At 46.3% G+C, this 26,661-nt stretch overlaps 1 protein-coding gene across 1 annotated transcript in view; it reads left to right on the forward strand.

The window, feature by feature from the left end:
• LOC134841697 (protein wntless homolog B-like) overlaps positions 1 to 26,661 on the forward strand; it is a 487,665-nt gene that overhangs the window by 450,759 nt on the left and 10,245 nt on the right. Inside the window, exons 2-3 of the mRNA XM_063857731.1 lie at positions 21,164 to 21,434; positions 21,975 to 22,115. Coding sequence (XP_063713801.1) covers positions 21,174 to 21,434; positions 21,975 to 22,115 — 402 coding nt within the window. The 5' untranslated portion in view covers positions 21,164 to 21,173. The remainder of the gene's footprint in view (positions 1 to 21,163; positions 21,435 to 21,974; positions 22,116 to 26,661) is intronic.

The following is a 26,661-nucleotide window of genomic DNA, read 5'->3' on the forward strand; positions in this document are numbered from 1 at the left end:
TTGAAGTAAAATTACAAGAAGTGTTTTAAGACAGAATTAAGATAGAACGAGACTAATTGGAACCAGGTACGGTTGAGACCACAAATAAGGAAAGTTTCTCGAAAAGTTAATAAAGAGAACTGAAACAAGGTTTTCACTACGTTGTATATTTTTTTTAAAGAAATATTATATTTTTTTTCTCTCGAAAGATTGTGTATATAGTAAAATTGTAAATAAGAGCAATTGTAAATAGAAATAATGAGGCGGAGCAGGGTACCGGTAGCTGAAAAAAGACCTACCGAAGCAAAGTATAATTCGTCGCTACGCAAAACAACATCAATGGGCCCAAAGATAACAAAGAAGAACTTTTCAGTTAACATGGTCAGCACAAGGAGTACAGCGGAGAACAGGGCAAAAGAGGGCACGGAAGGGGAACGAGTGGAACCCACCATCGAGATTGATCTAGAGACACCCGATCAAAGCGTAGATGAACTGGAGAAGAAGACGACGGAGTCAACTCCAATGCCCAATGCGGAAGAACCAAACCAGAAACCCATAGAGTTCTCACCAATAGACGATGTGGAAGATGCAATAGGCAACACCGAAGAAACGGTGAAAGAAGACTCCGAAGTAAAAAAGACATCTTTTACAGAAAGGTTGGCGATGATGGTCGGAATAAAAACGAAAGAGAACGTGACTGAAGAACCAAAAGCTGAAAGAGCACGAACATTTGGGACAGTGAGCACGAAGACGACAGAAGCCAATCCGAGAGAGGAACAAACTAAAGCAGAAGCAACGGCCGAAGAAAGATCAACGGCTGACCATGAAGAGGCTACTCTTGAGCTAGGTGACTTGATGGCAAAACTGAATCAGATCGACAAAAAGCTGAAGCACAGCGAAGAGGACAGAGAAGTGATAAGAAAAGAATTAAGATACAACAAACACGAGTATCTGGATAGTTATTTTAACCTGGCTAAGGCAACAGACGAGAGACTCAAGGAGATGACAGATAAGGTAGAAGCCACCAATAAAGAAAGAGAAGGGAACATCAAAAAAGATTTGCAACAGTTGAAAAACCGATATGATGATGTCAACAGCCAAATAGGTAGCCTGGAAAAGAGGCTGGACACAATGAGCAAGAATCAGGCCGAAAGTTCAGGTGCAATACAGACGAAATTGGATGCAATCTTGAGAAATTCTACCTCACAAGAAAGACCGGCAGCGGATCGCACGCAAGGCACCAGAGTTGACTTTGTGGAACCACAAAGGGGCAAACGGCAATCGACACCGTTGCCCTTAACCCGGAATACGGTGATCATAGCACCAACGGCTGATAAAACAATCATGAAAAGTGGGAATTCAAACACAACGAGTGGTCCGGGGGACTCAACAGCTAGCAGCAACGCAGGTCCGGATGCCATGACATGGGCAAGCACTTGGGAGATGATGAACAGGACTCTAGAGGCCTTCGCCACGAGGAACACTAACTCGAGCGATAGGAGAGACGGAAAATCAAGGAAAACTTTCAAGAAGCCAAAAGAATTCAAAGACGACTCAGATGGATGCATTGACACGTGGGTCGAAATGATGAGATTACATCTAGAACAAGATAACTTAAATGATGAAAGGCAAGCATGCACAGCCATACTCAGTAACCTGGAAGGCACGGCATTGAAATGCGTGGTTAAAAAAAAGAAGAAGAACGCGATACCGCGGACAAGATCTTCGAGATATTGCTGAATCGATTCGGGTCAGGCATGAAGGGTCACCAAGCGATGATGCGATTTGAAAAGAGAAGGCAGAGGGACGACGAGTCAATAGATCGGTTCCTAGATGATCTCGAGAGCTTGAGAAGAAGGAGTGACCCAGAGGAGTCGACAAACAGAAGAAACTTTAGCATTGCCTCGAAGTTCATTGATGGGGTAAAAAGTGACGACTTAAGGACAATGTTAGCAACATACTACACATTGTCGAAAGACAGCGCACCAACCCCAGAAGAAATGAGACAGAAATCAAGGGAATACATGCTGATGAAACCCAAGAAATACTCATATACAGAAAACAGGAACACACAGGGGGGAAGTCAACCCCAGAGGTCGTCATGGTACAAGCCTAGAGATGACATGGACAAGCGCAGATCATGCGCGAACTGCGGGTCGGCGGATCACCACGTGGCTGACTGCACAACATACAAACAAGGCATGAAGAGCCTAGGATACGCACCGGATGAGGAGGACATGAGCCAGATGGAGGAACACGAGTACTATAATGGCTTAATCATCAAGATAGGCGCCAGATGCTTCTTCTGTAACCAGGAGGGGCACTTCAGAATGGATTGTCCCTTGTTCTGGGAAGCGGTCAAGGACCAGAATCACCCCCAAACATAATTTGGCATTAGCGGCGGTACAGAATCAGCGGAATAGGCAAAACGAGTTTGAATCTAGGAACTTAGGGGCACCAAACACCGAATTGCCGCCGAAAACAGTGAAAACTGTAACACATGTTAACGGTGCGATAGAATCCGCGGCCGGGAAATCTCTAGAGATAAATTATGAGAAAGCGGCGACGGAAGCAATTGCCAAAGTGAAACAGGATCTGGCAGCGAAAGAAATAGAGCAACGACTAAAGCTGGAGATAGAAAGACAGAATTTTAACGAAGCATTAACCGGATCGAAACAAATACCAGAGGCTGTACCGGGCTCAACAAAGACCGGGAATTGCAATACTGTGAAAATGGTGACAGGTAAGCCTTTTGGCATATCGAAAATTGGGGCTAGAATAATGTCGATAATCACAGTGGGCGGCCACGAGGTAACCAGAAACTTGAGCGAGCCGAGCGACCAGACGATAATGCACATTGACGTGTACGCAGATTACTTGAGCTGTATAAGCCCACAAACGACTTCTAGAGCCTTGAGAGCACTACTCATGAGAGGGGGCAGCAAGTCGGTACGTGTTGATAGCAGATATACTGAAGCTTATGGTCCACACGAGGTGATGCTAAATATAGATGGGATTAACATCTATACAAAGACGATGATAACATGTGACGAAGACCTAATTGGACAAATCTACGTAGGGAAAGAAGAATTGAAAGTGAGATCGATTGGACACTGCGCCATGCTAGAAGAAGATGCAATGCACATCGGGACGGAGGCAGATGTGACAGGGCACGTGCTGGATATAAGTGGCAAAAAGACTCAGTTGCGTGGGTTGCTTGACACGGGAGCAGTCTTGAGTGTCATACCAATCGAAACTTGGGAGAGGATGGGCTTTGACAAAGGTGACTTGATAGACTCGAGAATACGGCTGTCAGCTGCAAACAAAGGGGCCCTACGGGTGCTGGGCAGGACGCCGATAATAGCCCTCAATTTGGGGGAACGTAACCTGTGGATGAGCTTTATCGTGGTAGAAAACCTAGATGAATCTGACCAATTCATTTTGGGCAGAGACTTCATCAGGAATTTCGACGTAACGATTGATCTAAATAACGCAATGTTCAGGATACGGAACCCGGATAGGAGGTACGCAATCAAACCGGTAAATTTAATAATGGCAAATGAAAACAAAGCACCGGTATTCTTGAGTAGGAGGGTGAGGCTAAAAGCTAATGAAGCGGCAATCGTAAGTTTGAGGATGAAAAATTACAATGAACTAAGTGACAACAAGCAAGTGTGCATAGTTCCGAATCCTAATAGTCAAAGTGCTGCTGTTTTAGGAAGATCATTTTCGATAACGAAGAGCGGCCTCTGCGTCAGTGTCTTGTTGAATACCCTTGATATACCGATCACGATACAGAGAGGGAGGAAACTGGGATATGCTTTACCGGTTAAAACTCGATATGAAACAATTGAGAACTCAAAACAAAATGAGGTTGTTGATTGTCCCAATCACAGGGACAAAATTTGTATCTTGAGACGATTGCAGAAAATAAAAGATTCTTCAGGTCTTATTAAATCACTTAAGTCAGAAACGGATGATGGTCTTTCGAGCTGTTCGAACTTTCCAGAACGACCCACACTAGATGAAATGCAAAATGAAAAACCGGTCCTGCCGGAGATTGAACATTTGAGGGGCAAACTGAAAGATGAACAGCTCGAAGCCATCAAGGACGTACTAGAGCGGAACGAGGAAGTTTTTTCGAGGCATAAGGCGGATATCGGGTGTTGTAATTTCGTTGAGCATGAAATAGAACTTGAGGAAAACGCGGTACCACACAGGGAGGGGGCGAGGCGCATGACCCCACACAAATCGGACGCGTGTAGAAAAGAGATCGAGACGTTACTAGAGTATGACATGATAGAACCATCCAAGTCACCGTGGGCGTGTGGAGTAGTGATGGCCAAAAAGAAAGGCGACCAGTTGAGGTTTTGTTGTGACTTTCGATACCTGAACTCCGTCACGGTGAAGGATGCCTATCCCATACCTAGGATTGATGAGAGCCTCTCGAAGTTAGGTGATGCAAAATTTTTTACGACTCTTGATTTAGGCTCGGCCTTTTGGCAAGTACCACTAAGGAAGCAGGACAGGGACAAGACAGGGTTTGCCTGCGAGTTGGGTCTGTTTCAATGGAAACGGATGCCGTTTGGACTTTGCAATGCCACAGCCACGTTTCAGCGGTTGATGGCACACGCGCTGATAGGCGTAACGAAGAAGTATGGCAACCTGGTAATGTGCTACGTGGATGACGTGGTAATAGCGACGCCAACACTGGAAGACCACATTGAGAGACTAGACGAAGTGTTTGCATGCATGAAGAGGTCGGGGCTAAAGTGTAAACCATCAAAGTGCGAGATACTCAAGGACTCAATTAAATACTTGGGCAGGATGGTAGACAAGCACGGCATCAGACCTGATACGGACGCCGTGGAAGCAGTCCTGACCTGGAAATCACCGAAGACAGAGCACCAGTTGATGAGCTTCCTGGGTTTCGCTAACTATTATAGAGAATTCATCAAAGGCTATGCAGACAAGGTATACCCGATGCAACAATTAATGAGACACAAGGGCAAGAAGTTCACATGGAACAACGCAGCAGAAGAGTCATTCCAGAGAATAAAGAAAGAGCTATGTGAGGCACCAGTACTGGGTATGCCGACGGAGAAAGGGATGTACGTGCTGGACACGGATGCGTCGGTAGTCGCGATTTCTGGGATTCTCCACCAAGAACAAGAATGGAATGGGAGGACAGTCTTGAGACCAATAGCGTACGGGATCAAAGTCCTGAGTGACACGGAAATGAAGTACGGAGCACCGAAAGCTGAGATGTTCGCGGTGGTTACCTTTGTCGAGAAATACAGGGCATACCTGGGCAGTGAGCCATTCAAGTTGCGAGTCGACAACAGAGCACTGAGCTGGCTGAAAACGTACTCAATGGACCAAAGTTACATTGGGAGGTGGATAGTTCGCCTGGACGGATACAACATGATAATTGAGCATAGAACGCGAGATAAACATCAGAATGCCGACAGCTTGAGTAAGAAGACGGAGTTCTATGAGAGACAAGAGCAAAGAGAAGCAGACAGACCTGAAATCAAAGATGGCTTCTCGTTCATGGACAAGGAAACGTACGACAGTCTTCCACTCACGAGATGGCTGGACAAGTCAGGCAAACCGATAGAAGATCATCCTGAATTGCCTAAAGAGCCTCCAGAGAAGACCATCTTGAGGAAGAGCAAGAGGATTCCGATTGAGATTATACTCAAGTCGAAGATCGTGAAGGAGACGCTCAAGGCAAAAGGCTATGATCTTAACCAGGTGGAAGCAGGAACTGCACAGATAGATGATGACTTGATGAGGTTGCTCGAGAAACTATCAGATGATAAGCCAGTGATCCAGGAGAAGGGTACAGAGAAACCGGAATTCACTATACTTCGGAGAAAAGAGACAGTGAACGATACTGACTCATCAAGAGGAAGCGTCACTGACAGCAAAGATGTCGTGCGGTCACTAGTTGACAAAATCCCCGAAGACATTCTGGAGCAGACCAGGGTTAGGAAAAAGAAAGTGACGTTCAAGGAAGATACTGAACACCTGGGACTAGGTCAAGAGTCCGGGGAGTGTTCCAGGTTCACGGAAGAAGGAACCGGAGAAGGAAAATTGTCCGGGGAGCGTGAAGGATGGGATGAAGACTCGGATGAGAGCAGCGAAAACCAGGACAGTCTGTGCATGATACTGGCGGAAGAGAAGACAAGGCACCACGACAGGGAGTTACAGACGGATCCATCTTCAGGAACATACAACATGGACATACAGGAGATGCGAGGTGGTGAGGAACTTGAGAAAATTGCGGTCGCAAGGAAACCATTCAGGGAACTATCATGCAACTCAAGCATCAGAACGAATCTGGTGCCAGAAGATGATATGAAAATCGTGAAAAGGATGATATGCGTGAAACTGAGTGATGACATCCACAACCCTGGTGAGATGAATGGACAGATCATGGCGTTAAAGGAGCATGTCAAGGCAAGATATAGGCTGTCAGACCTAATAAGAGCTCAGAAGAATGACAAAATGACAAGTAACCTCTCCAAATGGATCCAGTCGGGGGTCAAGGAGAAGGGGGAACTTGAGGAAGACAGCTACAAGAATTTGAGCCAGTTCTACAAAGAAAAGAGAGACTTACTTTATCACACAGCTGATGGAGTGGTAGCGTGCAAGAGGAGAGATGAGGAAAAGATATTACACAAACACAACCTCATCATACTACCACAATTGTACCAGACAGAGGTGCTTTTCAGATCACACGACCAGATGGGTCACCAGGGGATAGACAAAGTACAACAAAGGATACTTCACAGATTTGATTGGCCAGGAATGAGAAAAGCTTGCGAGAGATGGGTGAATGCCTGCCTGGCATGTCTCCAGGTAAAAGACCCAAGGAAGATGAAGTTTCCCCTCAAGTCCGTTGAGAGCTCGGAGTTCAATGAAGTGGTGCAGATAGACCATCAAAAAATCTGCATGACAGAGTCGGGATACAACCAGATACTGGTTATAATAGATCACTTCACAAAGTTGGCGGAAGCGGTTCCGTGCCAGACAGCCTCGGCCGAAGAGACATGTGATCATCTGATAACGCATTGGATATCGCGGTATGGTTGTCCAATGACTTTCCAGTCGGACAACGGCAAAGCTTTTGTGGGGGACTTGACAAAAGAATTGATGAAGAGATCGCACATTGCTCAAGCACACTCGACGACCTATCATCCGCAGACCAATGGGTTGGTAGAGAGACAAAACAGGACACTGGTCAACATGTTAAGGATGTACTGCTCAAGATACATGACGGACTGGGACAAATACCTGCCACAGGTAGTAGGAGCCTACAACAGTACACAACACTCAACTACGGGCATCAGTCCTTTCATGATGTTGACGGGCAGGGAGAGAGCAATGCCTCTGACATTCTTTTACCCGGAATACGAGGGGAAAAGGACGTCGCCTCAGGCATACGTGAAAGAAGCGATCAAAAGACAACAGGAGTTGAACGAGCTATGCAGGAGGAACACGGCGCAAGCGCAAATGAGGCAACGCAGGAAATACGACGAAAAAATATTAAGAGCAAAGCCATATGAAGTGGGCCAATACGTGTGGGTCTTCCAAAATGTAATACCGCCCAAGGGAACAAAGAAACTACTCAAGAAGTGGAGGGGACCATTCATGATAACGGAGGTTCATCAACAAGGACGGTTCTATCGCTTGAGTACTGGGCGAGCGGCACATTATGAAAATCTGAAGCGTCACGTCCCGTCCCCAGAGGATTGGTGCATACCGAAGGACATGGAGGGTCTTGAGTACCTGGTGGTAGAGCCAGCGTGTGAAGTGAATGAGAAAGGCACTAGAGAGAAAAATGATGGTAATGAGAACTTGAGTTTGGACGACAATGAAAAGATAGGAGTGGAGTCTGATGCAGGATCATTTGTAGAAGAAGACTGGAACGACCCGGAGCAAGACGAGGTGCCGAAATGGATGGAACCGGATCGAACAACACCACCGGAAACCAGGACTGGCAATCGTAAACGCACAGGCATGAGGTACAACAGGTACGGGGATGACTTCTTGATCGATAAGATACAGCCAGACAAATTGGGCGAGGAATTACTGAAGGCAGGCGAACTGGAAGTAGGAGAGGAATGGCAGGTCATTGACGATGGTGGTCATTATCCGCAGGATGACTATTCGACGCCAGAATTAGAAACGGATCTCGAACAGAGTGAGATCGAGAGGAGGGAGAACACGAACTTGAGGATTCTAGAGTGGATGCGTGATGTCAAAGACGAGAGCCGCGAAGGACAAAGCATTCAGCAAGTCGATGTATCAGCAGCGAATTACATGAAGACAGAGGACCCTCTTTTCGGATGGACGGCAACAGACAGGCCACTGGACATTCCTCAGGACAATTCAGACCCGACAACATCGACGGGGACGTCGATAAATATTTTTGTCCGGGGAGTGGGGGTAGGACTTACCCACACCGAAAATTTGATGATAAAGAAGCTCAAGGAAGTGAGAGAAACGAGCGAATTGGAACTGGAGGAAGAAGAGCCAGAGCCTACTATAGGTCGGAATTTCAAAACGAAATTCGAAATACCCAACGAATACTCGGAGAACATCATGATAACGGATAGCGACTTCATCCTGTCAAACAGGACCAGCGCGATCTGCATCACGGCGGACATGAGTTTCAAATCAAGATTGGAAGCTGACTTCAAAAGAGAGTACCAGAATGTAGAGTTTCTGTTCAGACAGAGACCAGGACTGGGAGGGATGGCAGCGCTTCCACCGTCAGTGGCACAAGTCCCGGGCAAATATCTGTGCTTCCTAGTAACGAGGGTCAATGACAGGAACACAATCGATCCCGAACACGTGATATTGGCACTAACAAGATTACGAGACTTCATGATTGAAAGAGGGATAACAGAAGTCTCAATGCCGGTGTATGACCCAAACAGGGGCAAACTGAGCCCGAGGGAATTGTACGCTATCCTACATGTGGTCTTTGCAGAAACTGAGATAATGGTGTATCTTCATAAGAAGTACTACTTGAGCATCGCCTGAGTCGGGTACATGGGGGTATTGAGTCGGGTGTGAGGGAGGAGTCTTGAGTTAGGTACTGGGGTGCGGCGCAGGTAAAGGGATCTTAAAGATATGATTGGCATGACAATTGAATTTTAAAAAAAGAGTTAACGGTGCTAAAACATAAAATGAATCTGCATGCTTTTAAGGAAATTCCAATTGAATTGTTTTAAGTGATATGAGAATGATAAGATTTTAACCATATTGGTAAAAGGGGGGTCCCTAGGTTAGGAACATGACATGTCAGGTTTCAATATGCTTTCTGTTTTCAGATCAAGTTTGAAAAACAAAGTTGAGAGTCCAACTATACTCAAGCGAGAAACAGAGAGAGAAACCTTGATCGAACTCGCGATAATCGGCACTTACAGCAAGTATTTGCAAGGGAACATTTCGAGAGAATTCTTGAGTTGGGTAATACTTGAGTCGGTAAGGTAATTCTTGAGCCGGTAAGGTAATTCTTGAGCTGGTTAACACATACCTGTATACATCCCGAAGTCACAGAGAATGGCAGACAGATTCTGGAAATCCATGCCCGCGGCCCTGAAGAAGCCTACTCTTGATGAGCTGTACAGACGCCTGAGGGACCTGGATTATACCCAAATAGACGAGAGAATGGCGATAATGCTGAATGCCATCCTCCAGTTGGAAGACCAGGGTGAATGCAGGGAGTCTGCGACGGAGGCTGTCTTGATGATCGGCTACACCACCGAGGGAATATCGAACCAAGAACAGACCAGATGGTTGTCTTGGAATGTGGATGGAGGAGTAAGGGGTTTTGACTTGGCAAGGAATCCTGGCCTGAATAACAATACCGAATACGGCGCAGGGGAATTCCCACTACCGACTAGGCCAACAGTAAGATCCACAAGCCAGAGCTCGAGTAGGGTGCCATCGATGTCACGAACGCAACAGACGACCGAGGCATATCCGGATCTAGGTGTTCTAAAGAAAGAGCTCGAGAAGACGCAGAAGGAAAGGAATAAGGCGAACCTCGATCGGGATCAGGCAAAGCTGGATCGGGAGAAGGTTCAGCTGGAAAGGGACCAGGCGGTCAACGAGCGAGACCAGGCTCTGAGGTTGCTTGAGATGCAAAAAGCTGAACATCAACAGGAGTTAAGGGTGCGGGAGAACGCCGCAAATCGTGATCAACTGAGGTCGGAATTGGACAGAATAGAACAACGACAACGCGAGCTTGATGCACAGAAGGGAGCCAGGCCGAAGGAGCGAGTGGTCACCAGCTCGAGGCCAGAGTCACGTATGGAGGTGGATGAAGCCCCCAGAGCAAGAGCACGGTTCAACCTTGACCGCGAGGCCCGAGAACACATGAGTGAAGGGTTGGAAGTCTGGATACCGAATGACGCAACGTCTTCCTTGCGTAGCCTAGAGACGCAACCCATACGCCCACTGATGGATGTGGAGCTGCCGGGATACACCCCAACCTCGACCTCGAGTGACAGTCAAGTGAGCAGCGGCTCATCGCGTCTGAAAGAACTGGGCGAGAGATTGCGACAAAAGAGCCGTGAGAGTTCGGCAAGACCGGAGCTTCCCCCGACGTGGAGGGAACAGCCGGTTAGGAGTGTCGTGATCTCGAGTTATAAGAAGAATACAGAGGGGAGGTACCACAGGCACAATCGGCTGGACTGGAGTGCGGAGCAAAAAGCTAGGAGAGACTGCTTTCATGATGCGGCCTGGGTGCAGTACTTGGCGCCACCCCGAGTACCAGAAGGTGCGGTTCACCTAATCGTAGGGGACAGCCTGGTGCGGGTGTTGACCCGGATCCGATCGCACTGGCAGACAGGAATCTTGAGTTTCGCTGGAGCTGCCACGCCACAGATGTTGGCAACGCTTGACATGCTGGGGATGACCAAAGTATACACGGTGACCCTGATGGTCGGGACCAACGATGTATCAAGGGGAGAAGCGAGGAAAATAACAAGGCTGCACGATAAGGTGAGCTGCCTTCTTGAGGAACTGAGGATTCAGATGGACCCCATCCTGTTGACGGTATGTACGGTCCCCTACAACATGATGTTTGATCAGCACGCCTTGGAGATGAACGAGAAGGTGCGGAACCTAAACAAGGTGATAAGAGACATCCACCGGAAGAGTGTGCTCCCTGTCAGACTGTTGGACGTGGCAGAGCGCATGGAGAAAGAGGGATTCCCTGAAGACACCTCCAATGATGGAATCCATTTTGATAGACCAAGGGGAGCAGAGTGGCTAAACGACGTCTTCCAAGAACACATAAACGCGCTAGAGGCGGATCTGCTAGAGACAGCCCAATTCACATTAGGACCACCTCCGAACCCACCATTCCTTGCCTCAAGGGCCTTGTCTGGTCGCTTGGGAACGAGAGTTGACACTAGAGACAGTTCAAGGAGCAGCCAGACCAGATTGCAGAGTGCCACGCCAATGGAGTCTGAGGAGGTGACGTCATCAACACCTCCAGGCTCGGCGATATCCTCAGTGGTAGTGGCAGAGAGCAAACGGGAAAAGAAGTCTATGGAGACCGCTCGCTTGAGATATCCTGAGAAGGTGAAAGAACTGGATCTAGAGAGTTTGGAATGCAGGCGAGAATTGGCGGAAACCCTGAGGATCGAACGAGTGTCACACGAGGATTTGAATAGGCATCATTGCGTGGACTGGTTGAAAGCTCATGAGGCGCACTTCTCGAGAGCGAAGTTGATGGAGACCACAGACCTGACTGGAATTCCCACAAAAGCGATCATGGGACCCATTAACTACAGACCTCTCAAGCTGCTGGGGAGTCCTGGACTTATAGCAGAACCTCCCAAGCACCGAACTAGCATCGCCAGGATCAGGTTGGCAACCCCGGCACAGTTAAAGGTGGTAGACAAGCTGCTCAATCCGGGAGGAACGGGATTGCCAGATGCCGCTTACGAAGGCTCGAAATTGGCGGAAGACCCCAGGTACGGGAAGCCCTGTGGGAGTACCCAGCTGGCCAAAACCCTGGCAGTTTATGATAGAGCAGATCCAGCTGCTGCGAGAGTAGTCATTGTGGCGGGATCAGACTTCGAAAGAACGTCTCCCAAGTTGTTCTGGCCGGAGACTTTGATATACTCTTTGCCAGGAGCTGAATTAAATCAGATGTTAACTCTGGTGGTGGCAATAAAGTCGGAGATGCCCTGTGAACCTGAGCTGCTATTGTTTGCAGGAATGAATGATCACCTGCACGCGATGGGACTTCTTGAGCAACTAAAGGGCGATGAAATTCCGACATCGAGGAAGATATGGGAAGCCATTCAGGCGTTGTTTGCGCGATGAATGAAGTGCAAGAGAGTGTTGTCTCGAGATTTGGGTCCAAGACGAAGGTGGTGTTTACCACATCCCCTGGATACGCGAATATGCCACCCGCCCTACAGTTCGTGTACGCGGTCTTGATCCTGATAGCAGAAGGGAATGAATGGCGGATTCTAATGGCAGCTCCCAATCGGGAGTTGGAGCCATCGAACCTGAGGCTTCGCAAGTCAGAATTGGCGGCGGCATGGGCGGACATATCTCATGCACTGAGGGGCTTTTATGGACTAGCCGACATCCTGATCGTATTAGACGAGGTGCTCTTGCTAGAGATATCGAACTTTGCCAGGCAACTCAAGTTCAGCCCAGTCATCGGGGACGATCACCCGGCGATAAGCAAATTAACGGCCAGCTTGTGGTTTCGGAGTATGGATGTGAAGATCACAAACTCCACCAGCAAGTCTAGAGGTCCCAGTAACGAGAGAAGAAATGTGGCCGAGACGGAAAAGCAATTAGAATCGATGAAATATCGTTTGACTCAAGAGAATGGCTGGTGGCCATTTTTGACACCAAGGCTGGAGAACGCCACGAATAAGACAAGGGAGGAAGCACCACCCCTCGTGAAACAAGTCTGGAGTTTTCTGGAGAAACAACTGGAGCTGGCCGAAACAAGAGACATGACGGTGGCTAGATTTGTCTCGGCCGCCAATGAAGTGACGATTGGAGGGTTCTGGAGAGAGCACGCCAAAGGCGAATTAAAGACAAGGAGGGATTACGAGATTCTCAAGTTCTTGAGTCCTTGCTGGGAGAAGGAATTCTTGGCAGGAATATTCGGTACTACGGCGACTATCTTTGGAGCCTTCGTGCAGGAGATACTGGGCATGCCCATCAGCCTGCTCTTGGCCCTGTATTTGGTCTACCCCAGATACTTGTTCAACATGGGCCCAGCATACATGTTTAGTCGGGGAGTGGAGACACTTCGAGTTGATGGGTACCTGGCACTAGTACTCTTGACCCATGGGGAATTGGTGTCGTTTCATCGATTAATGGAATATGGAGAGCCTCTGTCTATGGGGAGAGTCCACACGAGCATTGAAACCAGCTCCTACAAGTGTGCCGCAGGGTTGAAGACGTTGCTAGTACAATACCTCATGATGCAAAATCGGCACATGACGGGTGAAGATGAGAATCCAACTTCGAGAGAAGAATGGAAGAAGACGAACAGAGGGATGCCTCTGCTGACGGACCTATGCCTGGCAATGAGGTCGGACCCAATGGGGATAATCCGGGGCCTAGAGGAGGTGGTGACCTGCATTTATGGTCCAGCAGTGACGTACGCGTTCCCAGACCCTTTGGTGACAACGTATCGTCACTCTGTAACGCACTTGAGTCTTATCAGTATACTGGATGGGACGGCGTTAAATTGGTGTCAGCAGGAGGTGCTCAGAGGGCGATTGAGCAACACGGTACTCTTTGGAAAGGCGAAAGATGCCGAGCTAATAGTGTACAACTTCAGGGGGCAAATGCAATGTAGAATGGGAGGCAAGCGAGAGGGTCCCATCGAAATGTATCCCAAATTCTGGAACTTGAACCCATTGACGGCGGACGGACGAGAAATCTTGAGAATTCCTGCCTGGAAGGAGTGCTTCGCACTGGTGAAGAGGGAGCTGGAGACCATAATGGAGAAAGAAATCCTCCCAGCCACCATGCCTGAATTCCCAATAGTCAGGAGGATGACCTTAGGAATGAATAGTCCCTTGGTAGTTCCCTCCATAATGGCGAGGATGACGACGGAGGAAATGCAGAAGGATTTCACTGATGGCTGGGACCCCCTGTTCATTGGCTACACGGCGGCGGTCTACTTCCATACCAGCGAGACGAAGGTAAATTCGTGGACGACGCAAGCGAAAAAGAGTAGAGGTTCGCAGCCCCCAGGGTATGAGGTGCGGAAGGTCTTGAGAACTCTAGAGAAGGAGGGACTTGAGAACATGTTACCCATATGGGATGATGGCAGGATGATCGTGATGGAGGGGCACGTCGCATTGGTGGACGACATGAAATTTGCCACGAGAAAATATAAGGCACCCTATGGCTTGGAACAGGTGGAAATAAGACAGGAGGGAACAGAACTAGATGCAGCAGGTCAACTGCATGTAGCACTGACGGAATACAAAAAGCTGGATCCTACGACACCATCACCACTGTCCGTGGACACGCCTGGAGACAAGAGGAGTGGACCCGTCGAGGACCGATTTAAGAAAATTCTCGAGAGAAGGAGACATGAGTCAGAAGAAGAGAGTATGGATGAAACTCTCAGTGAAGCCGGTGAAGACATGGAAGTGGGGAATACGCCTGAACCAGGGCCATCAGGGGAGGAGCTCACCACTCAAGAGCTGTTGAAAGACTTGAGCGAGGAGAATTGGGCAGATACTGCCACACCACCCCTGATTCCGTCCCCCCGGAAGGATCTGGAATTGCCATTGGCAAGTGAGACCTTCAATATGGGGATGATACTCTTGAGCTCGGAGGAAAGGGAAAAGAACACTTTCGAAGGGAACAGGGACATATTCCTGGGATCCCTGAAGGGCGATGCTTGGCAGGAGTTCTTGGAAGAATTCAATCAAGAAGTGGGCAGCGAGACGACGCTGGACAAATTCAAGGAGGAAATGTGGGACACAGTCGTAAGATTTGGAGAACCGCTTCTGATAGGAACGGGCCTGGATGAGAAGGCGAGAAAAGAGCTACTGAGCAAGCTGGTAGAGCTGAGGAATTCACGATCGAAGACTAGAGAAGAAAAATGTGAGGACAGCTCTACTCGGAGACAAAAAACTGTAGATAAAATGGTTGATGATATAAAAAGGGATAAGGTTGGGACTAGTAATATGATTAAAAGTACTAATATCCTTAAGGCTCGAGCAGGGGGGAGGCAAGAGTTGGAAGGAGTGGATGGAGAGGTCGAATCAGTGATGGTAGCCACAACACCCTCAAGTAGAGATGTGAAGACTCGCAAGAGGAAGAGAGAAGTGGAAGGATTGGGTAGTCCTTCAGTGGATGCTGTTTCGGAAGGAAACTTGAGAGAGACGGCGCGAATGATTTTGGCTCGATGCAAGACGGCGGCATACAAGAGCAGCTCGGAGCTCAGAAGACCACTTGAAGTAGAGAGGGAAATAGAGGTTTCCACCAGTTCGACATCGGAGGAAGACTTCAAGCCTCAGAAGATAAACGTGAAGAGAGGTTCAACGAACGGACAGACATGGGAAGTAGATGCCGGCAAAGAATGGATCTCGAAGGCACACCAGGCCACGGGCAAGCGAGTGACAAGTGATCCATTGGAGAGGAACAAGACGAGGAACACCTCCCGGACGTGGTGGGTGGCCCTTGAAACATTGAAAGAAATGGAGGACTGCTGGAAGAAGTTGGACAGTGGAGTAGCTCGCAAGCGACGCAATTGGGCCACCCAGCAAAAAGCCGAGGTTAATAGAATAGAAATGGCAAATCATCTGAAGAGGTCCTGGCAGAGTTTGTTGAAGGATCATTTTGAAGAATCAATGAGGACACCCTCATCAGCACCACCATTAATGGCGAATCCCTTCGTTAGAACTGCAGGACAATTAATGTTCACCTGGAGTCTGGTGGGGATAGAGTTGGAAACGCTGACCTCGTATGACAGGCTGAAGTTGGGAAGCAAGAAGCTAGATGTGTATCAGGCACTGATGCAACACGTAGCCAGGGATAACGAGTTGCAACGTGTTGCATCGTATGACAGGCTGAAGTTGGGAAGCAAGAAGCTAGATGTGTATCAGGCACTGATGCAACACGTAGCCTGGCTAGAAGAAAGGATGCCACGTGTTTCTTGAGATGGATAATGTCGATGATGTCTGATAGCACCATCCTGGCATGCCAACAGAGAGCAAGCGTAAGCAAAACCATGGAAAAAAGAGTCTCAACGGTCATCTTGAACGTGTATCAGAGCACAGGAATAGAAAAGGAAGAGGGTTCCAGACTATCCCTAGAGAACCATAGGAAGCTAGACGAGGTACGGAGGTTTTATAATAAGAAGTTCGAAGAAGAACATGATGTTCACCGTAACCTGGCCTCGTCAAAGCAGTACTCGAGGCTCAGCGAGAAGGGGGAATACCAATATGTGTCTGGAGTGATGGGAATGGCCTACAACCCCTTCTTAGACTCGGAAGCTGGAGGCGCCCACAGGAACCATGAGGTAGCGGAGCTGCTGAAGTTTTGGACAGAAAGAATAATGGAAATAGACGCGGTGGAAAAAGAGGGGCCGAGCCTGGGCCTGATTCTTGAGAAAACACCAGAGGTGGTGAGCATACCGCGTTCAAACAAGAGAGTTGAAGTGAACATGGGCGATGGAAATGGCTTGTTAACCACGAACCTGGGAGTGGTATGGAAGCTATTAAGACCCTCCTGGTGTCCACATCCCCACGCGAGTCTGATCGAGGAAACCACCGAGCGAGTGAGGTTAGCACCAACGGAAGATGAAGATCTGGCAAAGTTAAGTGTGCTGCATAAGCTAATTTCACCTCAGATGCAAGAGCCAGGCGAAAAGACGAGTAATCCCGGGTCAGCAAAGAAATTGGAGCCGGGTAGCTGTCTGGATTCGACGTGTGGAAACGGAGAGCACACCTGCGATGGACGGTCATGCGTTAGAATACTGTCATTTCAAAAAGAAGACCTGGTCACTTGGTTCGAAGACATAACAGAAAAGGAGAAAAGTGAAGTGCAAATAGTAGCGGAGTGTTACGCGAGAACCACGGTGAATATAGCGACAGCTCTCGGATTCTTCTCGAGAATGTGTAGTCTGCAGTCACTGGAAAGACTAGAATCTGAACATCATTTAGTGACGGCGTTGAGCTTAGAATCATGGCCCGGGGTGTTGCAGGTGACTCAAAAACACATCCGGAGCTGGAAGGTTGGTCTCGAGGCGGAAATGGGATTTCCCATGAGCGAAGCTTATGGCTTGCCATTGAACGCGAAATCGCTGATAGGGTCAATGATGGCCAACTTGTGCGGAAGTCACTACCCACTGCACATGGTGATGGTGGAAGCATCCAGCCAGAGAGTACTGGTGGACAAGGCCTTCTCAGTGCCCAAGTGCGTGAGGTTGGCTCGGATATCGCATCACTCGCACAAGTTGTTGAGAAAAATCAGAGGGACAGTACCAAAAGAATTGAGAGATGACTTGAGTGAAATCTGGGGAGAAGAACTTTTGAAGTTGGAGAGAGAGAACACAAGCAATCACGAGAGACAAAACGTGATCGGAAAACCTGTGGGAAGTGCTCCAAACCTGGATGATAACGACACGATACATGAGAAAATGATGGAGCTTGAGCCTCTCTTGGAAGCCTCGGGGGAGCGTAACCTCAGGAGCATTGAAATCACCCATGGAGAATGCCCATGCCACTGTTTAGCGCAAACGGTGTGGTATCCAGATCACAAGAACCTTTGCCTGGTGTGGGATATGGAAGAAATCCGGTCGATCGGACTACCGGATCACCGACAGAAGGTGACGATCTTGGTAGTGAGTACGATGTTGGCTCTGAGATGGATAGAAGAGAATATAACGAAGTATCGGGAAGCGAGGACGCCAACGGCTGAGTCAATATACGCGATAGACTACAGTAGGAGACTCGAGTTGTTTGAGACTGCGTGCAAGGTATTCGCCATACCAACGGAAGTCAAACATGTCTGGAGCCGTTTGGAGTACTTCCCATGGTTTCGGGCGACGCTGACGTCCTGGTTGTACATGACAACGAAAGATCACATGAGAAAACATCGAAAGGAGTATCGACAGTTCCAGGCCGAGATTGGGCCGGAAGCTTTCAAGAGACCCCTGTTAACCCATCGTAATGCAATCACGACAGGATGGAAGAGAGTGGGTAAAATGTCTAGAGACAATACCAAGGCGAGGGAATCGATACTAGAGGAGGACCTGGCGAAGAACGTGAGCTTGAGCCTGCACAACTCCTTTTGTTTGAACCGGGAATCTAGGGTGAAGGCACTACCCAACCAAGCAAAGAGGTTGCAAGAGCAAAGAGAATGGATGCGATCCTACGAGCAGCTGAAGGCTTGGGAGGAGATTGTGATTAGCTCCGATGATGAAGAGGAACTGTTGAGACAGTTTGCCGTATCTAGTACTTCAGGGTGCAGTACCTCCAAGGCGAAGAGTGCGAGATGAGCAGGTGGCTCGAATGGATCTTGAGTCTTGAGAGGGAAAGGGGGGCATGAGCGTGGATCCGGGTGAAACCTGGGTTCACGAAAAAGAAATTTTAACAAAACAAGATATTGTTATTAATATGCTATATCTATTATATAAAAGAAAATGCTGCATGACAATTTCCTAATTGAATGGGACAAAAGAAATTTTAAATTGGCTTGAAAAGCGAGAATTCAAGGGTGCAGGTGTGTGCAGATTTTGATTGCTGTTTAGCGATAGTGTGAAAATTTTACATGGCTGTGAATTTTGGGGTGTAGATAAGCTTAAGTCTGCTGCAAACTTCTGTAAATGACCACTGGCACTGTATCTTGAGTAACACTCGGTTTTCTGGGACTCACTGGCAGAGGACAGCACGCGATGAGGACATCGATTTCGAGTCCGGGGAGTATGGCATCTCCGGCATCTATGTGCCAGTCGGTCATATTCGGAAGTTTGACCTTGAGAGAAGCAAAAAACACTTGATTTTGGAGTGAAATTTTATTTTTCAAAATTTCGAATGGAACCTGTCATGCACGATTTTCTCGCGATAACTGAAAATCAGAAAAGAGAAGTCAGAACGATCGAGTGACAATCGCGGGAAAGTTGCTAGGAAAATCAGTGGGAAATTGCTATTCGCAATTTCAGTAGCAATAATAATCGAGAGTAGAGCTGTCCCATCTGAAACAGAGACGAGCGCATTCCCACGAACTGGATTGTTGTGACTGGAGTACTATTATTAACTGGACCAGAGTGAACCTTCGGTGGAAAGGTGGACAGCTGGAGTGTCCCAATGGTTCACGAGAACTCACAGTCTAGAGTACAAACTTGTTCTTGTTATTAAAACTGACTAACATTAAACTCATTTTAGTTACTTTATTGATTCTTGAGTTGCTCACCGACTTATTTACTTCCTGGTTCTTGAGCGTGCTACAATGTGAGTACTAATTTAAATTTCTAGAGTGTGTTTTATAATTGTTATGTTGAGGTAAGGCGAGTTTTAAGTTGATCCATCTGAAATGGATCAAAGTTCCACTGTCTAATAAAAAGTAACTTAACGGATTGTTCCAACCCGGTTTTTAACGGCGTTCATGTATTTTGGGTATCTAGAGACCTAAGTATGGGGACGTTTCTAATTCTAGAGTGGGGGGATATTTTAGTAGTAGCCTTTAAGCTGTAACGGGTCGTAGTCTCATGTCACAAGCGAACCGAATTGGCTCCGACTGATTTGAGGTACAAAAACACAAGAGATAGTGTCCCTGACTCTTGAGCCAATGGTTATAGGGCCTATTTTTCTTAAGCCTCATGTGTGACTGCAGTAGACGAATGTTACAGAGTTGTAACGATTGTGTCGCTACGATCGTTACAAAGCCATTCACTCCAACGGCGAAGGATGGTGGAACCGTGAATTCAGCCTTCCGGAAAGGAAATAAGATTGTTATTTCTCCGGATTCAGGAATCCGGAGGGGTCTCGAGACCTGAACTTAAACTGTTTTATACGAACTTTTAGCTTCCTGGTCATGCCCTGAAATGAATTTAATTAACATCTAGATTCATTTTCTCATAATGAGAAGCTAGGAGTTCAGGGAAAGGGTTGATCCGTCTTCGATGGAGATGATTTTTATCTACTGAACAAAAACAATGGTAATATAATAAATAGTAGTAGCCCTGCTTTTAGGAGTGACCTCGTGGTCTGGGGATACTGAGACCCAGCCATAAGCTCACTATTTTGCATGTAATTAAGTTAATTTGAGCGTTCTGGTCGAAGCCGGAGAACAGTAACGTTTTTGTCGACCCGATGTTGAGAAGACCAACAAAACAACTGGCTTTGGTAGAGACGGTGAAAAGCATGTAGAATTCTGATTTATTCAGGTTGAAGTTGTATCTGCTCAGTGGTAAAGCCTTGAGCCAGTTAGAGGCTTCATTTTCAGAGGCCAGGTCGATTGCGTATTTATCTGTTTCATTTAAGGAGTTAATCAGGTTTGTTTTTGTTTCGATTTAATTCATCAGTTTTCAATTTTTTGAGTTTCGTACATATTTTTTCTTGCTGTGTTACTGCTGTAATATGATCTTGAGATTCCAGTACTAGTGATGTTTCCTTAGACCATTCTAGGTAGCTTTCATGATCGGATGGCAGCTTGATGTTAAGTCCGCCCATTTTAAGGGGTACGGAAGATATCTCACGGAACTGGGGGTTTAAAGTGTCGACTAGGTTAGGTAATAATTGTTCTTTGATAATATTTTCACATATTTCTAAGTTTTTATTAATTCTGTCTGTCCGAACTTTTTGCAACTCTCTATATTCGCCCACTTCTGGTCATACGTGACGACGAACCACAATGAGATAGTCAGCAGCACTTTGAGAATATGAGAACAACCACAGACAAACGATAAGGGAGCTAATCCCTGCGCCCAATGGGGCGCAAATCCTCATTACTACTACTACTACTACCTCATTTATCTCTGGCGAAACAGCGAAAGCAATTAGAAGTCAGAATATGTTCTTCAGTCGATCTTTTTTGCTTTTGTTAACGCTGTTATAACCTGTGTGCCTGTGTTATGGCTCATCCAGGTTGTGTACCGGCCGGGGTTCTACTGGACCGCGCCCTATGTTCGTTTGTTCATTTAAGTTTTTTCAGATTCTTAAATGGCGACAGCTTGCGGAACTGTTCTCGAAAATCTTTCCACCAAGAAGTTATGTGTCCTTGTATTGGGCTTATGTGCAGTGGTTGTTCTTTCATTTGCAATAGGTTTTGCCTCCCCTAGGCCAGCAAATGTGCTTCTTACCTTTTTCAAAGCGTGCAACGTAACAGATGTTGGAACTGAACAATCGCTTTATTACCGGCAAATGATATCGAAATCAAAAAAAGGAAACTGCGATGAAATGCAGGATCTTACACCTCGTAAGGTAAGCACTGCGTAAAAAGTTTAGAGAAATGGGTATATTGCAAATAATTTGAAAAACAAGACAAATCTAATTTTGGATTTTTGATAAATGACAAGATATTTATTTGATTTCAGGTAGCACAAAAGATGATGGCTCATTTAATCGTCATGTGTTATTGACAAAGAATGAAAAAGTTTCGATTAAATTAATCAGTTGCTTAAGGAAATCAGGTGCCGAATTGTAATAAATTTGGCAGTCGTCCAAACCCATTTCATTCCCCATTTAATTGCATTGCTGACGAAGATTTAATTTTCTGGCCATTTAATTTTCCGTGTACAGGATGGATAGGGCCATACCAACGCTATATAAATACATCGGCAAAATTTTATGAATAAATTAGGTCGATTTTAAAGCATGCAGTGAATTGTCAATTAAAATCTACCCTCCTCGATTATAGCACTGATGGAATTGTCTATGTTGTATGTATTTTTAAGTTCTTTGCACCCCCTGAGGCAGAGGATGCAAAAAACTTTGATAGGTTGGAACAAGAAAGTTTTTTAGGTAGATTACGGGGAGTCCCTTGACGTGGTATTCGTGGCTGAGATTCCGAGGAGTAATGTGGAAGTGATGAGCCCTTTCCATCAGTTCATCATTACTCTTGTCGACTTTCAGATTCAATACAAGGTGGATGATCTCATCAAGGTAAACGGATCAAATGCTTATACATACACGCTGTATACGTAATAAACTTCACGTATAGGTAATAAACTTATTTAATCTTCGTGTTATTGTGGGTAGACGTCTGAAGATAAGATCTCGAAGATAAAAAATTATGTGGCAATTCGTCCTTACATTTTTTTTGAAGGTGAAGTTGAAAAATACTGCAACGAACAGAATTAGGGATTTAACAATTTTTAACAATTAATTGCAATAATTGGTAAATAAGCATTGATATTGGATGCTCTAACCTCTCGAAGGATCATAGTAACATATTAGATTTCGAGAGAAATAGATCTCTTTGACGGAAATCGATGAATGCAAGGCTCAAGAATTGAATTCAACAATTGAAGTCATTGATTTTCTAAGAAAAAAAGAATACTTCAATAACTGTAAAAATAGCAGTTGGATCAACGCTCTGTCTCTTGAACCCCAACGCCGTATTCCAATTCTATCACAGCCGGAGACAGCGAGTTGCGGCGCGTGCAGGCAAAAACCGTGGCTCAGAAAAGATGGGAAGTTCTTTATGCATAAAACGAACGGAACGAAGTGCATTGGTTCAGCCTGCTTACCGCGTGCGATCCCGGTCAACACTAGCGCCGAAAAACCTTCCATCATTGACACTTTTTGCTCATCCGCAGAAACACATTGAGGCACGTGCCAAAAGCATCCCGCCATAATGCGGGCCAGCTGCTCAGCCTTCTTTTGAACGATATTACAGCGAAACCTGAGGAAATAGATAACTGGACAGGCCTCATGCTTTTCGCTTTCTGCTGCCTCGACGCACTGAAACGAGGTGGCAAGAAGCATGCCAAGTCTCTGAGCGCTCGAATCAACGCCAAAGTCCGCGAGTTCCACACAAACATGCTAATGAGACCCGAAGCAGCCCCCAGCACCCCGAAAATAGAAAGCAAGCGAAAGCAAAAGCCTCAGGATCTATCGGAGCTAGTCTCAGCAAAGATCAAAGAAGTAGACATGAAGGGCGCAATAAGGCTAGCAAGCTCCGCCGAAACCATGGCGCCAAACGATAAAGCTACGTTACTGCTCTTGCGAAGTAAGCATCCGGTTTCTCCGGCGAATACCCGACCGGGCCCTTTTTCCTTCCCCCCACCTGCAATTTTTTATATTTGAAGTTCCTGTTCGTTTTGTCCGATTGTCATGAAAAATGACATACAGACTAATCAGGCCTTGACAAACATTTTTAGTCTTCATGATTAACCTTATAAAACCACTCGTTAGACCAAAAAATCGTGTTTGAGTGAGGTGGGGGGGGGGGAAGGAAAAAGAGCCCCGACCGTCACCACTTCAAGCATCTGATGCTATCACTCATTTTTCAACCACCCCCGGTGAAATCACAAAAGCGATTGAATTTTTTCCTGCCGGGTCTGCAGCAGGTCCCGCTGGACTCCGACCGCAGATCTTGAAAGAGCTTACTTCTACAGATTTGGGCGATGCGGGTGCAGCTCTTCTACAATCCCTTAGCGACTTCTCTAACTTGATTCTGTCGGGCGGGGTTCCAGAAGACTTTCGCTTGTTCTTCTTCGGGGCGAATTTGTTTGCCTTTTCGAAACCAAAAGGTGGTATCAGACCCATCGCAGTAGGGAACACCCGGAGGCGTCTCGTCGCTAAATGTGCTCAACGGAAATTGCTGGAAAAACGGATAGCGAAATATGGCGTAAGGCAACTTGGATGTGGGATACCGAGAGGGTGTGAAACCGCATCGCACGCAATGCGACACTATATTCAGGACACAAGCCGCCACCGAAATCGAGTTCTCCTAAAAGTAGACATTTCGAATGCTCTCAATAGTTTAAGCAGGGATGTCCTGCTTGAAACATCTCAGAGGTAGCACCCCGAAGCGTAAGCGTTTACTCTTTCAGCGTATGGTAAGCCATCGTGGTTGTTTTATGGCAACGAAGTGATCCCTTCCAGTGAAGGAGTTCAACAAGGCGATCCTGAAGGCCCGCCTCTTTTCAGTGACGCCCTAATGGATATTGTTGAACGAGTCACTTGCGAAATGAACGAGTGGTACCTAGACGATGGCAACATCGCAGATGAGGCTGATGTAGTATTAAATGATTTTCGACGGCTCATTGTTGGTCTTGCGAATATGGGCCTTCAAATAATTTCCTCCAAGTGCGAGCTCGTGTTCTTAGACAACCAAGAAGAGCATAACCGGGAGCAAATTTTGAAGAAGTTCAGGCAAATTTGCACACTTATTGAAACAACCGAAATAGAAGACCTCGTTATCCTAGGCTCACCCCTCGGAAAGTGGAGCCTGGAAAAAATTCTGACAGAAAAGAAAGAAGATCTCGAACGCCTATCACTGAACTTGAAAACCATCATGCACTATCAATTCTTAAAAGCGCCTTCTCTATTCCAAAGCTCCTCTCATTTTGCGTACATCACCACGCTTCAAATAATCGGTTCTTCTCGAAAAATACGATGAGATCTTACGGTTAAGTCTCGAATCAATCTCAAACGTCAAGATAGTTGACACCTCAACGCTCCCAGTAAAATACGGCGGAATCGGTTTGAGTTCAGCTGTCCAGCTCGCCCCATCTGCATTTCTTGCTTCAGCGGCCGGCAGCGAAAAACTCGTCTCCGAGATTCTTCCCGAGGACACACCTTGACGGCGAGCTTTTGTTTTGGCACGCTCTCTCGGATGCTGACTTGACGGTTGTGATCAAGGAGCCCGCAGCACAAAAAGACTGGTCCGCAGCTGGTAACAAGCAAAAGTTCGCGCGCATCCAATTGGTTAACGCAAACAATGAGACACCAAGAGCCAGAGTTCTGGCATACCAAGGAAAGATAGCTGGCGCATGGCTAAACGCATACCTCTCTAAAGCGATCGGACTCAAGCTCACTGACGAACAGATACGAATCTCCCTCGGACTACGACTGGGAGTTCCTCTTTGCGAACCTCATTTATGCAGCTGTGGCAGCGAGGTGAGAGCTGACGGACGCCATGGTCTGTCCTGTAAAAGGAGTTCAGGGCGATTTCCCAGGCATTCAATGATCAACGACACCATAAAACGAGCACTTACCTCTGCAGGCCTCCCTTCTCAGCTTGAATCTGTTGGTCTCACCCGCTCGGACGGAAAAAGAGCTGATGGCGTTACCCTGGTACCATGGTTCAGAGGTGCAAGTTTACCATGGGATGCCACAGTAGTTGATGCACTGGCCCCTAGCATTATACTACGAAGCTCCAACCACCCAGGGTCTATAGTAATAGCGGCTGAAGAGCGAAAGACCACTAAATATCAAGAACTGACTGACAGGGCTACATATTCCAACCGATAGCCTTTGAAGTCCAAGGGAGAGCAGGCCCGTCTACCGAGAAGTTTTTATTCGATTTGGGCAAACGGCTCATCAAGGAAACTCACAACAAGAAGGCATATAGCCAACTTATCCAAAGACTGTCAATTTCTATTCAAATGGGCAAAACAGCCTCTGTTATGGGTACATTGCCAGAACAATGCAGAGAACTGCTCATTTTGGAATAGCTTTGGATTAACTTGATTTTCAAACAAAACTCCCACATTCCAAAAAAAATCTGTAAATATCTATTTTTGTGTATTTTTTTACTCGCGTCTTAATTGACTTAGAAAAAAAAGTTGGATCAATAAAGTAAATGGGTATAAACTATAATAGTTCCATAGATAGATTAGTTACTTGTATTTTTGATTAAGTTAAGGCAATTACTTGAATGAAATGGGATCAAGATCCAGCTTATGCACTTACCGTAACTAAACGGAAAGGCCTCTAAAAAAAGTTAGCCTTCTACTTGCATCCTATGACAATGCACTTTCATCATTATCAGTCGCAACCTTTGCTTTCTCTGAGTAGTTCTTGCCTTTTTTCCGTATTTCATTTTTTATTATTTTTAGAGCCAATTTTCATCGGTTTATTGCCTGTTTTACGAACTTCAGCAAATCCTCTGTGCTTAAAATTGGCTGCATAATGTTATTGAGATGAGTTTGCTGCATAATGTAAACTTTGCATTGAAGGAAGGCAACCGAGGGTAATGTTTGTAATTATTGTTCAAGTGTATCTGAAATTATTAAGTTACATTTTTGTAATGTTATTTTTTAATTTTTAGTATAAATGAGTATTTTGTTCGTATCAGTTTTTTTGTGTTTTAGGAAAGTTTTTTTCAATGACCCCAATCAATTGACTTTTCGCGGTTTCTATTTAGGTTTTTTGTTAGTTTATTACACAAGCAAAATTTGTAAGATAATGTGAACTCGCTTTTTTCCCAACCTAATTCGCAAATATTAGTGTTCATTTTGAAAGTGTTCATTTTGATCAATAACCAGCTATAAAGTACAGCCAATGCTACGTATAATAACAAACACAGACTATTATATTACAAATAGCACTTAAGCTTCAAGATATCATGGATCTGTAGCGTAGAGGTTGGGAAGGAGACCCGCAACAAAATCAGGGTTCAAACCTGGGTAGGGTCGGATTTTTTAAAGGAACTTCTTCGTATACTAGTTAAAATGCGTTCGGTCTATAAATTGAGGCA

The sequence above is a fragment of the Symsagittifera roscoffensis genome, chromosome 3 (assembly GCF_963678635.1).
Source record: "Symsagittifera roscoffensis chromosome 3, txSymRosc1.1, whole genome shotgun sequence".
Classification (NCBI taxonomy): Eukaryota; Metazoa; Xenacoelomorpha; order Acoela; family Convolutidae; genus Symsagittifera; species Symsagittifera roscoffensis.